The sequence below is a fragment of the Crassostrea angulata genome, chromosome 5, assembly GCF_025612915.1.
Source record: "Crassostrea angulata isolate pt1a10 chromosome 5, ASM2561291v2, whole genome shotgun sequence".
Taxonomy (NCBI): domain Eukaryota; kingdom Metazoa; phylum Mollusca; class Bivalvia; order Ostreida; family Ostreidae; genus Magallana; species Magallana angulata.
The window spans coordinates 16,169,752-16,186,826 of NC_069115.1; the positions used below are offsets into that span (position 1 = coordinate 16,169,752).

Sequence of the window (17,075 nt, forward strand, 5' to 3'; positions counted from 1 at the left end):
TTACATAAAAATTCCTCTCAAGTTAAGGTTTTTTAATGTTAAGATTTCTTGAGCGAATGTTTAGTTCGGTTTAAAAAGTTCAGAATCAACTCTAAAATACCATGTTTTACAACGTACATTTATAATACAAGGCACAAAGTACTATAAAATTCATTCTAGATTCTAACAACAAAGTCTTATATACATTCAACTCAACCAGTTTTTCAAAATACTAAGCTCTGCAATTGATATTTAAAGCTGAACACCGCTCGTAAATAGGCACTGTCCGCCATATTTCTCTTTCAGCACCGCTCTTCCTACACCCCTATATAAGCCATAGACCTCTTAACAGTTCAAAGTATATCGCTGTAGAGGTCTCACCTGTGTGGACGTACATCTTGCCTCGCCATGTTACTCGGTCGCGATGAAATTGTCAAGTTTTACGCACTTTTTTCAAACCAGGAGAGTATCAAATGAACGGGTCATTGCATTATTTACAGACATAATGTGCACATAAATAACAATTAAATGCATAAAAATCCAAAGACAACGAAAGGAACACTACACGTCGGCCACGAGTTTCAGATGTGCAATCGGGTGTAACGAAATCGAAGGGTTTATATACCAGATACCTGTGTGACGGTTCCTATTTACGAGCGGTGTTCAGCTTTAATGTCAAGTTTCAGAAATAATTAATAAAACTAATAAATTAGAATGTATCCACAACTCCCTAAAAAGCTCCCATTAAAACATGCGCGCGCATCAGGAAGCCAGGTTTTATCTGGCGGCCGCCAAATAATTATCTGCTCCAGATTCCTTTGAAGGTTATATGTTTTTCATATTCTTACACTTTACTCCCATACAGAAACATCAGAATACTTGGTCTTGCTTGCGAAAGTTTTAAATGAGATATTCTTAATTAATAATATATGTGAATAAAGAATGGAGTATAAACATTTTCACAATGAAACCATTAATGACAAAAAAACCCATAAAATTAATTTGTTTGGTTTGCAGATAGAACAGGTCCTGTGGAAACATTGTCCAAAGATGTGCAAGGCAGCAACACTGATCATGATCACTGCTATGCTGTTTCTTTACCGGAGACATCAGAGGGTACACATGTTCTTAGATAAATTAATTACTTAATTATAATTTGAATCATTAGGGAAGGAAAAATATGAACAAACTTCAAATTTCATTACTCAAAATATGACATTACAGTAAAAATGAATTGTTTTGTCTAGAGTAATTTAATGTATCAATAGGAAAATAAACAGTAAATAGAAAATTTCTGAATTACAGTCTGCCAAGTTTTTAATTAAGAGAGGGTAAAAAAACATTGAAATAAAATTCAATCATGTTTTTCAAGTGGCATTCCCATGAGTCATCTTTAAGAATGCGAATAACTTCCATACTGACTGGTGTCCAAACCACGAAATCACAACATGAAGTTCCTGTTAGATAAAGTTGGCCTTGAACTTGATGCCAATAGTCATGGCTCTCTTTGAGACGCAAAGTGCCCTCAGAGTCGCACTCTAAAATATTAAGAAAAATTATTAAAGAAAAACTCACAAGAGCTAAAATTTACTAGGTTTCATTAACGCAATCAAACCTAAGGATGGGTTATTGGTAACATACAGTATTTAATTTTAACCTCAACATAATGAATGTTTTGTATGCAAATCTTTCTAATCAATCTCTGAACCTACCTAGAAAAAAATCTTTCAAGTTTGCACAAGCATCCTTTATGGACATCGCTCTTGCTGAAAACGGACATTTCACCTCTAAAATTGCTGGTGATGCTGTCAGTTTACTTTGAAGGTGGACATTCATATTACACGTTTTAGGATCACCCTGGACAAATCCATCAGGAGAAGCTCCAAGAACTCCTGATTCATGGAGCCAAATACCTTTAATTGAAAGTAAAATAAAATGTTTCATAAACTGTATCATAAATTAGTTTCATATCACATAATTAAAAAAAAATGATTCAATCAATAATAATGATTCAAATGAACATTGAAGATGAACAGGTTTTATGCCAAGATTTGAGTTTGACAGTATAAATGTTTACCTGTCTGCAATACAGACACCTCTGAAAGCTTACAATAGCTATCTATTGCAACCTTTTCATGTGTAAGTCCCCACTGAATAGAAGGTCTCTTCTCAAGATTGTGAGCACTGAGTAACCTTTTCTTCAAAGATAAAGTTAGCCTAAAAATAAAATTAAGATTCTAAATCATTTCTTATTATAATAAAAAAGATTTAGATAAAAGATTATAGTTATTTAAGAAATCAATATATGTTGAAATCAATGAATTACCGATTTCTCCTGATAGCTCCGATAACTTGCCCAAAATTTGATGCAGTTATTCGTAACTTGCGAACAGCTGCCCATAACGAATTCTCTCGTTGAGCTGTAGTCATCCATGCAGTCTTAATGACATTTTCCGAAGAAATAACAAGCTTATCCCTATTGCAATGAACCAGAAAAAAAATTTATTATTACATATTTATAGATTGAGAGATGAGAGAGAGAGAGAGAAAGAGAGCAGTTTTATAATTTCAAAAGTACCTCAGATATGAAGACTTGCACTGGGCATTCATGTACTCTTCACTTGTAAGCTGGTCCTCAATAAGTAATGCTGGCATTTCCTCACATTCAGGTTCTTTAGAAAAAATCCAATGCATAGCTGCAAAGATTAAATAAAGAAATCATATGGCCAACAAAAGGATGTCATAGTTTTCATATGAACATGTGTAATCAATATAGGTGTAAGTGTGACAATTATGTAAAAAAAAAAAAATGATATTGCCTTGATAAAAAAATTTCTCGACAATGCTTGTGTCAATTGGAATATATGTCATTAGTTTAACCATATTTAACAGAAAGATGAATTATGTTGCGAGATCATTTTTCCTGCATAGATAATTTTCTTTACATATCAGTTGTTGAAATATTCATTTAATTAATGTTTCTTAAAGCTGAACACCACCTGTAAATAAGCACAGTCACACAGGTATCTATCTACAGGTATATAAACCCTTTGATTTTAACTTGTGGCCGACATTTAGTGTTCCTTTCATGGTCTTTGGATTTTATGCATTTATTTCTTTAAATATTATATGTGCAAATTCCATTTGTAAATAGCATTGCGAAGCAAGATTTACATCCTCACGGGTGAGACCTCTTCACCGATATACTTTTAACTGATATGAGAGCTGCAGCTTTTAAAGGGGATGTAGGGATAACAGTGGTAAAAGAGAAATATGGCGGACAATTAATGCATATTTACAAAAAGGTGTTCAGCTTGAAAAGTTCAATAATTTTTGTTACATGCACATGCAAACTGAAAGAAACAAAGGCTTTTTTGAAAATAAATTCATATCCATGCACAACATTAATACAATATTTACGTAAAAATAAAAGGGCCTCATATAGAGGAAACAGTTTTCCCTCAAACAGGGATAAAATGATAATTGTTGATCAAACCTGTAAATCTACCCAAAAGACCTAGTTGATCATACAAATATGATCTGTCGGCATCTGTCATCTCTCTTTTTAATGCTCTGAATTCACATTTTATAGAAATGGTATCATTATGGTTTATAAAAATCTGATTTTGCCTAGCACTGACATTTTAACAAAATATATTGCATAAGTGTCCTGGTGATTTACCTATAATCTTGTTGCCTGGGTGGATACATTTCCGCCATGGTTGTTGTGGATTTGGGAGGTGCCGATTTTGGATGCTTGATCCAGCTGCACTTCACATCTGTGTTACTTGCTCTTTTATATCTTAAATATCATCATTAATCCCAATGTTTAGATAAGCTATCATATAGATTTATTCTTTAAACTGAACTTAATAGACACTGGAATGCAAAAAATCAGCTGACAATATACATTTAACACTTATTACAACCATGATTAACACAAGAATGCTGATTTACGCGTGTATGATAATAGATTAGTAATGATTACCCAAACAGAAGTGCAGCAGCTACATGGTGGCAGTGAAACTGACCCATAGGGCATTCACAGGTTGATGATATAACTGTTCCTGCATCATCATCTTCATTTTCCAGAAATATCTTTGTAAAAAATTAATGAAATGTCTGTGAAGCAACTTTGCGTGTATGAATATATTGACATATTGTATTTATAGTGGGAAATACTTATACATATTATTAAAAACAAATATATCTATTAAAGACTAAAAGTGGGGGTAGGGGTTATTTACAACGGCAACAATGACGAACTTAAGGTTAAAGATATACAATGTAGCACATTTCTTGATCGCAGAAAGCGATATTGTTAACTTAAAGAAAAAATTCGATGCATAGTTTTACCCTGGTTGATTAAATGTAGGGATGAAGACGGCTAAATATTGTGTGCATACCTGAACTTTGTATGAAGTGTCTCGCATTGAAGCTTGAACCACCGCCGATATCACGTAACATTCTTTGTCTAAAACGAACTTTAACACCCTGTCGCTATCCACGGCTTTCTCGCTCTTCCTAGTAAGCTTTGTATGACCATCTACATATCGAGCCCAGTATATTATTGATAGCGCCATTATTGCAGCAACTGCCCAGAAGTACGTTTTCTCGTTATATCTCGCGGGTCACATGACGAGACTTTCCGACCCTATTACCTGTGTAGATATTATTTCCTACATGACGTTCTACTTTAAGACTTAGGTTTAAATTTCAGAGAATTTGGTTTCTTTGCACGCGAAGGGATGTATTTGTGTGTTTGTTCCTGAAATGTCAACATTTTCTATCTATGAATATACTGAGAGAGAGAGAGAGAGAGAGAGAGAGAGAGAGAGAGAGAGAGAGAGAGAGAGAGAGAGAGAGAGAGATGGCAAAAATATCATTTCAAATACTTTGATCGTTTCATTCAGTATATTTACCTAAGTGATAAATTTTATGAAAATTTCATTAGGAAAGTCTAAAATAACAAACCTTCATTTCGCCCTACTACAAACCTCTACCCGAAAGGTATAAATGTTAAATCAGTAAAATCAGAGAATGCATCATGTAATGGTTAATGCCCCTTTATCTATGTTGTTTGGGTTTTATTGAGATTGAAAATGTTTTATGCTTCTAAAAATGTCATTCTGTAAAGTTAATCCATTTAGATTTACTCTATATAAAGAAATGTCCTAAAATTTAACCCCTATTCAAAAAAATAAATTGCGATCGCCCTTCCGAGATTGTCAGCTTTCAAAGAAATGTAATTTGTGATTTGCTATCTTCATTTTTCACAAAAACAGTCGTATTTATTTTGTTTGTAGTTAATTTTAACTTGACATGAATTAAAAACTTATTATGAAAAATACCAACCTTTTTCGAGAGTCCCCAAATAATGCGTAATAGAGGAAGTATAATACACATAGTTACCTGTGTATAAATTATTAACGGCTTGACGTTCTAGTAAACTGGCTTAGTTTGCATGCGAAGGGATTTATTTGTTTTATGTATGACTGTTTGTAAAATGAAACTCATTCTGTTGGGATTTGAATTAAGAAAAAATAATATTTCTTTTGTTTTTATTCATAGTTATGTAGACAATGAGGCCGCTACCAAAACTGTGAATGTCATGTCGACTGAGGTAGGGGGTTTGACTCTAAGGCGGGGTTAAAATGGTTATAAAGCATATATAACATGGCTGTATAAATTCATTGACTATCAAAATATATTATACGGATAATTGTATTCAGTGCGTTGGCGCGCCCGCGCGTCCATCTCGTCTGTTTTATTCCAAGTAAATTCTTCTAGTAATGTTGACCCCGATAGTAATAATCTTGTCAAATAGTTTTGATTCACTTTAATAACGGTAGGCGGTAGAGCTTTTATAAATTGCAGATTTATTCTTTAGTGACACAAACCAATTTGGAAGTTCTTTTCATTACATTTTTAATTCATGATTTTACAATGGATATTGTCTATTTTGCTATAACTTTGAGCGGTTAGAGCTTTTGCTTTTATATGCTTTGGACATTTCCTATAACATTTTTTTTCAAAATTTTTAAATTTTTAATATGACATTGATCCTGGAGTCCAGTCTACTTTTGTAAGACTAATCTTGGCATTAAATGCCAACAGAGACATAAACAACATAAACACAAATGGTTTTTATGTCTCTGATTCCAAACAGGGTATCGGTGTTTTACAAACACATATTGTCCGTATCAATATCAACCAGGGACTTATATACTAATACTTGTTTGTATATACGTCCTTGTATCAACTTAGAATATATAATTGTCTAGAAATTGAACTTGTTGAGTCAATAGCCCAGCTGGCCTAAACACTATAAACCGGGGTATACGGTCGTTCAGTATGTAATTTTACATGTATAGCTAAGTGATTTAATCTTTAATAAGTTTTGTCCATACTGTCTTTAGTCTGTACGGCTAATCGTCATCTGAGCAATAATATCGCAAGGTGAATGACAAGAAGGCCTATGGCTTGTACAGACATTTTCTATAACTTCAAATTTTCTCCCGCACCTATTCCCGATATATTGTTATTTATCCAGTGAGAACTTTGCCAATTTAGATAAAAATACAAGGCACTACATGTACTATACATATGCACACATGATAACCAAATACGTATACAATGTAATATTATGATTCCTTATCAGCTTTAAACCCGTACCTTATAACATGATCAATGAATACTAACCGGGGTACTTATCCAGGGTACTATTTCACCGCGTGGATGGTAGTCCAAGGCACAGATGTCTGACATTGTAATATTTATTTAAGAAATTTGATATTTTTCTGTACTATAATAATATATAAATAGTGCCTGTTTGGGAGGGTAACAGTTGAAATTGACACCCCGAGAAAACCATTGTCAACCGACGCGAAGCGGAGGTTGACAATGGTTTTCGAGGGGTGTCAATTTCAACTGTTATCCTCCCAAACAGGCACTATTTATTTTGTTATACTGAATTTTTTTTTTAAATTTTTAAGAAAATTTTACTGCTTTTATATAGGAATAACGTGAATTCTACAGCGAACCGTACGCGCATAATTTTCGCGCATGTAACATTTTTTAATGTTACCCGTTGCCAAGTGCGTTGCTAACGCTGAGGGTAATAGTAAATATTATTAACTGCGTCTTAACCAATCAGATTTCAGTATTTGACGTGAAAGTATAACAATAATTATTATAATACAGATAATTATCTCATTATCGCAAGAAATATTTTTAACATCATCAAGCTGCTTGTGCTTCCCTCTTCCAAATGCTCTCGAGAATAAATAAAGCCAATTTCTAGGGGTATTTATCATTATATGAAATTATTATGCCTTCTGTCAATTTGTCACTATATATTCAATACTCATCTATTTTCGCATAGTATTAAAGGATTTATATAGCGTAAGCATACTATGCCGAAATAGAGCACGGCAAATGTTTTCAACGAAAATCTTTCAAGCGCCGACAGTGAGATTCGAACTCACGACGCTAAAATCTTTCAAGCTTGAAGCCCAACGCGTTACCGCTACGCTAAATAAGCCGTTATTAAATTTTACAGTATTTATATATATAAAACGTAGATATATACGACTGACATTGAGCAATTAAAATTATTCATTTTTCCAAAAACACTTCATTATTGACGGTAATTTTAAAGTTAAAGTTTCTTATAAACTTTTGAACAAATTGATTGAACATTTTTCAAAGAAATTCTACATGAGAATCACAAAAACGCTTTTTTAAATGACGCTTGATAAAGAATGTACAAGAAAAAAATTCAATGAGATTTCGTCTGCTAAAAATTTCGAGTTTTCTCGGTAAGGCCAAACGTCTCTCATTTCTTGAAAAGAACAAAAACCTTTGTTGAATTGTTATTGTACAACAACTTGTTGATTAAATAGATAGTCAAATCAATTGATTTATTTGAAAAAATCCAAAAGCTTACTTTTCCAGTGATAATTTATAGGGACTTGTCAACATTCGAACGTCACAGCTAACGCTATAGCAAAGCACGTCAGTATATTCAACAGTCGGCATAATAATAACAATAGTGTTGTGTTGTGCATGTACTATGCCTGAATAGTAGTCAGGGTTTGATACATAGTGCACTCGCCTCCGGCTCGTGCACTATGTATCAAACCCTGACTACTATTTAGGCATAGTACATTCACAACACAACACTATTATATAAATAACATGAAGTTTGATGCCAAAAAACCCCGTTAAATTGTATTATAACGAACACATCAAATACTGGGGCATCAAGAGGGGTTTAAAATTCAACATTTTAAAAAATATACAGGAAAGAATGCTTTAATAAAACTGACAAACACTAATTCAACGCATTTCAATTAGTTATATACTTATATGAAATGTGTATGCAAAAATGTCATTTATAAGTATTTCGTTCCTATAAACCAAAATAAGAGCATGTATTGTATATCTGAATACATACTTATAGTAATACACCTCATTATGTTTTTCCTATTTCGTTGACCGTATAACGGGTCGGTTGGTGTTTTTTCTGCGGTATTTTGCGGTATGAAAAATTCGCAAAAGTTAGAATTGCAAATTTATTGCAAAATTCTTAATAAATTTATTTACTTATTGCAGTTATTACTTGATCTACCTGTTATGTTCACAAATGTGGTCAGTATGTAACTAGTTAGTATGTATTTGCTAATCACCCTTATTTAACTCATATTGTCGTTTACGTGAAACAGTTAATAAAATTCACAGTCACTTACTATATATGCTGTTAGAAACTATTTTCTAATATATGCATACGCTCATGTATCTTCAAACATATGCACTAAAAAGAAAGATAATTATCAGACGTGATTAATCGTTCAGGTTAGCGTAAGACCTAACTATTTTCATGTATAGATAATATATTTCATACGCTTGTATAAACATTCATCTATAACATTCATCTAAAACATTCATCTATAACATTTTTATTACATAAACGGGTAATTTGATTATGTGTCTCATGAATTAAAAAAAAACCTTATTCAATCATTATTTGTTAATATTTAAATTTGTTTAATTGTTAATTACTTACGAAATAAAATTAGTGAACATGGTGTTATGAATAGCAATTGTTCTGCTGGCATATTCCATGATGCCCTCTAGCGATCATGGTAAATATGCCAGCAGAGCAATTGCTATTTATAATGCCATGTTCACTACATAATCGTTGTTAATTACTTATATTTGCATTTTACAGTGAAGATGAAAAGGTGCGCGAAGCCAGGGTGAATCTAGAAACAGGCAGGAAGTGGTCTGTTCAAGACACGGTCCGGGAAGCAGAGTTACACCTGAAGCAAGCAGACATTGTGGGAAAGGTAGCAGTCGGAAGACTGGGCCTGGGAACAATTACATCAACCAGATGGGGAACAGCAAGCAAAGAAGTGCAAAGGAAGCTAGTGCAAAAGGAAGTCCGGGTGATGGAGGAAGACTCAAGAATGGTTAAAGCAGTGGGCATGAAGAAACAAGGAAGCTGGATGATTGGAAAGCAGCAAGACAGAGGAAAGTGACCTGAAATGACATAAGGTCGATGGAGCCAAACAGGTTGCAGTTTCTCCTAAGATCAGTATATGATGTGCTACCAAGTCCAACAAATTTGGCAGTATGGGGCTTATCTGATGACCCAAATTACATACTTTGTGGAAAACCAGCAAATTTGGAACATATATTGTCATCATGCTCCGTAGCATTGTCTGAAGGCCGGTATACATGGCGGCACGACCAGATATTTTCGGTGCTTGCAGACTCTCTCGAAAAGGCCAGGAAGAGACTACCACCAAAGGACAAGCGGCTCAACTTCATCAACTTTGTAAGAGCAAGAGAGAGGGAGAAGATAGGCAGCACTGGGGAGGGAAGAAGACTTCTTGGCACGGCAGGATACTGGCAAATGCGAGCTGACCTGAAGACAAGAATGCAATTCCCAACGGAAGTAACATCCACCAAAACGCGACCTGACATAGTGATCTAGTCTTTGGCTAGTAAGCAGGTAATTATAGTGGAGCTGACTGTTCCTTGGGAGGAGAGAATGGAAGAAGCATATGAGCGGAAAATGGGAAAATATCAGGAGCTTGTGGCAGATTGTCAGGAGAGAGGGTGGAGAGTATGGTATTTCCCAGTTGATGTTGGCGCGCGCAGCTTTGTTGGACAATCCTTTTGGCTAGCCCTGAGAGTCATCGGAGATATTGGATTGGAGAGAAGACAGCTCATAGGGCGACTAAGCAGAGAGGCAGAAAAAGCATCGTTATGGTTGTGGAGAAGAGAGGGACAGTGGGGAAGACAGTGAGAGATAATTGTAAATGTAAGATCAGTTCACAGGCGGATAGCTGGATGGTCCCCGTCTGGAAGCTGAATACCCCAGTCGGCGCACCCCTGGAGGTTGTAGTGGACAGCGCTGAAACAACAGAGGAAGGAGGATCCACCTGATGACGGGATCATCACGCATCTATTCCACCAAGATGTTTACAGGTATTTACCCCTTGGAGTTCCCCTGTATTAGACCTTGACATTTAGATATTCCCGATTTTCAATAGTCAAGTCATGCAAGAGTTATCCTTCGTGAGTTGAGGTATTGTTCACTTCCGTTATAAACAATAACATGGGGAAATTTATTGTGCCGTTAAAACTGTCACACTGTCTCTGGGCGTATTGGTTGATTTGGTAAACAGGTAAAACTGCATGAATTACCAAAGAAACAACACCTTCGCACTGCGTTACTTAGAGCTTATAAGCCGTAAACACTTTAATCCCAAGCGAACTCAGGTAAGATAATTTCTCTCAGTAATGGGGTGGCACATACAAATCGTCGCCACCTTACATGTTATAAAAAAACGCACTTTCCTCAACAAATCAGGACCCTCTCCCTTGCCCCCACCTCTCTCTCTCTCTCTCTCTCTCTCTCTCTCTCTCTCTCTCTCTCTCTCTCTCTCTCTCTCTCCGAATGCCTATTGATGATGAACTTTTTCATTGAAGGCACATCCAAATTGCCGCTAACTTACATGTTATAAAAAACGCACTTTCCTCAGCAAATCAGGACCCCCCCTCTCTCTCTCTCTCTCTCTCTCTCTCTCTCTCTCTCTCTCTCTCTCTCTCTCTCTCTCTCCCGAATGCTTATTGATTATGAAAATTTTCATTGAATTCAGGTGTGTTCTGACCACTTCCCTGGCGGAAATGGAAGGACTTGGAACAATCAAATTCCAACCCTTTTCCTTCCTCACAAGACAGTAAAATCAGTTAAAGTAAGATGTCAAAGAACAGTAATAAAATGAACATAGAAAGCCCAGCCCAGACAGTAGATGTTAATGACCACAAGTGAGTACTGTAACACTTTGTATCATAATAACATGTTATAGTTAATCATGTATATCAAACAAATATTCTATTTAAAAAATCAAGTACACATATTTGTATTTATAATAACCTGAATGAACATTTTAACAATGTTATTTACTTATATTTATTATTTATTTTAAACTTCAGATAATGAGCATAACTATGCAATTATTTTGAAAATGTCAGAATTATGATCATTTGACTATGGTAGTTGAGAAGTTTACACAAAATCAAGTGTTCGTTACTATTGGAAAAAATTGAATTGTAAATTTTCACATTAATTATCTTATATCTTCAGTTATGCTGTACATTAAAAAGTGAAAGAACCACCCCACCCCCCCACATCAAAATTTAGATATTCCTACTGATAGCAACGCTAGCAAGGATATTCTGCCATCCTCTTTCGACAACTTCTCGAACTGTGAACTCCCAGAGATAACCATTGACGATATATTAAGGACGATAATGACAAAACGTTGTTATATACTGGACTCCCTGATTATGGCACATGCAAAGCATTATTTGAATGCCTAATACAACAGGGAACAGACTAACTTGTGTTGGATTCTTCAGCTATGAAAACAAAAACCGATGCAAAGAAAGGGGGAGCCAAAAGGAACCATAGAATTGAGGATGAATTTATTATGGTTCTCATGCGATTAAGGCTTGTTCTTTTATTCAAATGTTTGGAATTTCATGGATTCAGTTATTGTGTCCGTGTTTGCAGACAAATGTGTATTTACCACCATTGAAAGAGATGAAAGCGATACATAAAGGTTTTGAGAAGTTCAGAGATACTCGTATTGTCTTGGACTGTACAGAAATTTTGTTCAAACTCATTCATCTCTACAAACCCAGAGTCAGACTTTTTTCCAACTACAAGGGCCACAATACACTGAAGTCTTTGATTGGCATCGACAAAATTGGAGCAGTAGCTTTTGTATCTCGTCTTTTGGGGTGGATAAGTATATGATACCCATATGACCAGAGAAAGTTGACTATATAATCTACTATTAGAGGGTGGTGTTGTTATGGTGGACAAATTATTTATACATATTAAGGGCGATTAATCACAACGTGGAGTTAAATTGTACTGCCCTCCTTTTCTGACCAAAAATCAATTTACCAAGTAGGAAGTTGAAGGCACCGGGAGGATTGCATCTGCACGCATACATGTTGAGCGCAAAATGGAGCAGATCAAGAACTTTCGTATTCTGCAAGGAGTTATAACAATAAGCTTTTGTGACATTGTAGATGAAGTCTTTTTTGTGTGTGTGGATCTCTGACAAATCTTTTACCACCTCTTGTAAAGTAGGACTAAGTACAAGGATATATGTTGTATCTGTGATAATAATGTTATTATAAATAAAACACGAACACATCTCATTGTTATACATCTAATATGTGCATATTTTGATAAAATCTTATGTAACAAGCATGAAAATAAGAAGACAAATGACATTTTTTGTACATGTGTTTATTGAATTTGCATATCATTATCAGTTAAATCAAATTCATTGTTCACATACATGCATGTATCTATAAATAAAAGTTACAGTACCAGTACATATTTCTATAGTAATAATAGATTTCATTGATTATGATATAAGGTTTACATCGACATGTCCATTTATTTATTATGTCATCAGGACCGGGTACTTGAATTCAATAACATATTCCATGGATCTTTTATACATCCTCTAAGCTCAAGAGAGTAATGAAGGATTCATGTTGTCAATATAAAACTCATGAAGTTTCTTCTTTAATTTATCCTAATAATCTGCATCAAAGGAGACCTTAACTATTTTAAAGTTTTGTTTAGTGTATAAGACAAAATCACATTTATCAATTTTACAAATGGTCATTTGACCTTGCACCTGACTGTAATATCGGTGTGTAGACTTTAATGATATTTCATTTGTATCTTCATCATATATACAGCAAAAGCCACTCAATTTGACAGCTTCGATAATTGTTTTTTCCCTAACACTGCATGGACATTTTTTTCTAATAATTTCCTTGAATCTAGTTTATCACAATACCCAAATACCATCAGGACTTGATCCCAGATATGCATGATGCTCACTTTGGAACAAACCGCAGTCGACAACATTTACTTTCTGTTTGTTAAAAAGTCTTTTATTGTGCTATGTATCTTTTTCGAGCAATCGGTTCATATTTTTTTCCCCACCTTAATGCTGGAGTCATGACCTTTTCCAACAAATTTTTGATTAGTTTTTCTGGGGATGTCGAATACTGACGGACATATACATCATGAAAGTTGGAATTAGTTACATGTATTCTGCATTTTCTTGCAGTTTTCTACATTTCATTTTGATTTTGACCACGTGTTCTAATTTCTAACTCTCTATATGTCAAAAGATACATTAGATATTGCTTCTATTGCTTCCTTGGCTGTTGAACAGGGGCTTATCAACTTTTTAATATCAATGTATTTGTCAGACTTGTAGCTTATGTATTCAGAGGTTTCCACCTCTGCAACATTTTAATCACTATGAACCTCAAAGTTTTCTTTAGGTGTTATCATCTGCTATAAAACAGCATTTGAATTGATGTTACTCAACTTACAACGCAATTGTGTTTTGAAATAATCATTTGGTACAGGAAGGGGGAATTCACATCTTGATTTTGCTGAAGGTTCTTTACCATATTTAAGTTTTTAAATTGAATGTTTTTCACCATGTCCGCTTCTTGCTTTCTCTTGCTCGGCTTTGACCACTCTCAGGGCTTTGATGTACATGGCTTTTCATTTTTGTCTGTTGTGTTTATATCTTCCAGGGAAACGAGAAGGCCTGCAATATGGGTGCACCCCTCACCAAGTCTGAAATTGATAATTTTGATAAGAATTTAAAGTTTTAAAATAACATGTCAATAAAATTTAAATGCCTTAAATTAATAATGATATGCGGTATAAATGTATACATATAGCTACATGTATAATTTCTTGATAAAGGGCTTCCATGTGCTGATAACAAACACTGTATAATTCAATGGTTACTACATGCTTAAGCATAAAATGACGTTAGTATTAATTTTTGGGGGGAAAATTCTCAAAAAATTAAAATAAACAATACTATACCCTGCAGGACACGAGCAATATGCCTTTGTTATAGTGCATGGAGAATCTCGTGAAACTAATATCCATTGGATGTACATTCCCTGTTTCATAGATAGGCTGTATTTCGAACGGATATTGCAAAATTTGCTTTCTTCGGAAATTAAGTTATTCATTATTTTTTGTACGTATCCTTCCTTAAAAAAAGTTAAAACCTCTGATAAATTGACGATAACACTCCATCTTTTCCTTGTTCCGTCCTGTGACTGCTGTGTAATAGGTAATTTTCAACATCATTGTGAGATATTTTTGAAATTAATTGTATTTCAGAAGTCCAGCCGGTCTTTGAAGAGTCTATTGAAACTATTTTTTCATCGACTAGATTGGGCTCAGAATTAACAACAGACTTAATATTTACATCATCATCCTTGTTTCGTACGATTTCAGTTCAAGCTTCGTGCCGCTTATTTTTTACATTTACTCTTTAAATACGGTTTTTCTTGTAATTAAGAATATTTTCTATCGTTGTTTTACTATCTAAATGCATAATGTTTGGTTCAAATCATAGCGGGGATTTGACTTTTTGCTTACTTTCAATTGTACCGGAAATGTTTATACTTGCATTCAAGAGCGATAACTCGTCAATCGAAACGAAGGAATTGCACCTAAAATAAACGTTCAGACTGTAATGTCTTTTTTTTTTATTCACATAGATATACTATATTTTTTAAAACAAAAAATGATATGATGAAACGGTATATCCCTTAAAATATATATATAAGGAATCTTTTAAATGTCTAATCGAAAACTATATTTTCACGCGTCGTTATCTGCACATGACTGCCAACCGGATGTAAACCCTTCTTCATTTGAAATGAAAGTTACAATTTGTAAATGTTGAATTTGCGAAAAATCCAGGAGTTTGTGTGACCGACAGCAGGGACAGCTGATATAACATTTATGACGAAACAGATATGGCTGTGGTGGTTTCTAAGGGAAACAATTCATTTTGGATAGCAGGCCGAGGAACTACAGCATGTTGAGCATCGCACAAGGTTGCTATCGAGGTTTATGTCTTCAGTGAAGACAATGTCGTACAAAGGGCTCTTTTTGAGATGTTGAGACAGTCCTGCTGTATGATCTTCGTTTCTGTGGCCTGATAAAAACATTATATGACGTGCTTCCCATCCTGAGTTATTAAGATGTTGAAAAGTTGTGGCGCGGATGCAGTGTGGCGTTTACCTCTTTTCAACACCAGCATTTTCGAAAATTTCGGGTAAAAAAAGTGCGTTTGGATAAAGGCTTAGATGTGAACCAAACTGCTCTCTCTGAATTGGCCAGGGCAGCTTTATCATACTAGTTGAACAGTGATGTGGCATCAGATAGGATCTTTTCTAATATGAGTTTAACATTTTAACTTAACAGCATTCTGTATCATCAGCATACATCCTTTTGTCGGATAGTTCCTCTACACTTCTGATTCCACTTTGGAAATTATTCTGCTCTGTGGCATGTGATAAAGCTACGCCATTTTCATCATTTTTTAATTCAAAAGATTTTAAGTTGAGTTGGTGGTGCAATTCCAGCCCCCTTGACAAGAAATGAATTGATGTGAGGAACCAAACAGCCTGTCTCAGAATGACTTGAGAAGGGGAACCCTTTTTCAAGTAAATGACAATTTTTTGAAGATGGTTCTATGATTTCTTTGTGATTTGTGAGAAGGGAAGTTCCGGACCTCATTCTTCAACAAACCATCAAGTGCTCGGTTAGCCATGTTGAATTCTTTGTCCCTCACTATATCAATATTTCTATTGATATCCTGGAAATGGCGGTTTATAGCCCCTATTATATTAATTAGAGAATTTTTATGATATACATATGTGGGTGCTTTTCCACCTGCTTTCTTTTGAAAAACTGCTTCACAATAAAATTTCATCAAGATTTATCCAAGACCGAAAGCTGACACTATTAATGTGTCTAGATATTTCCCATATGCTTCCATGTTCCAATCTAATAAGTGAGAAAAAAACTTAGAATTTGTTAACCTAAATATTTTTTTTATTTTCAATTTTAAAAAGTAAGTTTTAATTATATTTGTTAAATATCCCAGAAATATTGAATTACAGTCAAGTCGTACCCAACCCGACTCGCACCCAAACCAACTCGTACCCAAATATTTGAGTACGACTTCACTAGTCAACTCGTACCCACGTGGAAAAAATATACTTATACTACATGTGTAGGAAAATAAAATGAATGGCTTTTATTCGTATGTTGTTATGTTTTGTATATTATCGATAACATTAATATGCGAATTGTATAACAAATTTAAAAGAATTTGTTATAAAAATCTGGTATACACTGTACTATAATTCTGTACTTGAATGCGGACGGATCAAAGAATGATTATGAGCAGGTTAACTATCATCAATTAAAATTAAAATTAATTGCTTTATGTGATTCCGTTCAAAATAAACATGCTGCTCATAATTAAGAAGAAACAAATATTTTCATCACTTTTGGAAGATCAACATGGTTTGAGAGAGGTGTGTTTCCTGCAAGAAAATGGTAAGTAAATCACTATATTAGATATTGTTTTATAATTAAAACATATTTTTTGAGTAATCAAATGGATTAGGCAACAGGCAAAGTTAATTCA

General features: G+C 34.4%; 1 protein-coding gene and 2 pseudogenes across 1 annotated transcript; 1 reads left to right on the forward strand and 2 right to left on the reverse strand.

The window, feature by feature from the left end:
- Positions 1 to 1,223: 1,223 nt before the first annotated feature.
- On the reverse strand, positions 1,224 to 4,562 carry LOC128183629 (uncharacterized). The gene is made up of 7 exons (XM_052852735.1): positions 4,386 to 4,562; positions 3,968 to 4,077; positions 3,662 to 3,781; positions 2,306 to 2,455; positions 2,057 to 2,196; positions 1,692 to 1,892; positions 1,224 to 1,517 (listed from the first exon to the last, which is right to left on the reverse strand). The coding sequence occupies exons 1-7, from the start codon at positions 4,560 to 4,562 to the stop codon at positions 1,297 to 1,299; spliced, it is 1,119 nt and encodes a 372-aa protein (XP_052708695.1). The 3' UTR covers positions 1,224 to 1,296.
- Positions 4,563 to 10,036: 5,474 nt separating this feature from the next.
- Positions 10,037 to 12,092, forward strand: LOC128185155 (uncharacterized; annotated as a pseudogene).
- Positions 12,093 to 13,046: 954 nt separating this feature from the next.
- On the reverse strand, positions 13,047 to 14,963 carry LOC128183627 (uncharacterized; annotated as a pseudogene).
- Positions 14,964 to 17,075: the final 2,112 nt, after the last annotated feature.

Coding starts and splice junctions, on each gene's coding strand:
- LOC128183629 (XM_052852735.1), bottom strand. CDS start 4,562: ATGGCGCTATCAATAATATACTGGGCTCGATATGTAGATGGTCATACA. Junction 2,456..3,661: donor CCCAGGCAACAAGATTATAG/GTAAATCACCAG, acceptor TCATTGCAATAG/GGATAAGCTTGTTATTTCTT. Junction 1,518..1,691: donor CTTGAAAGATTTTTTTCTAG/GTAGGTTCAGAG, acceptor TTAATATTTTAG/AGTGCGACTCTGAGGGCACT.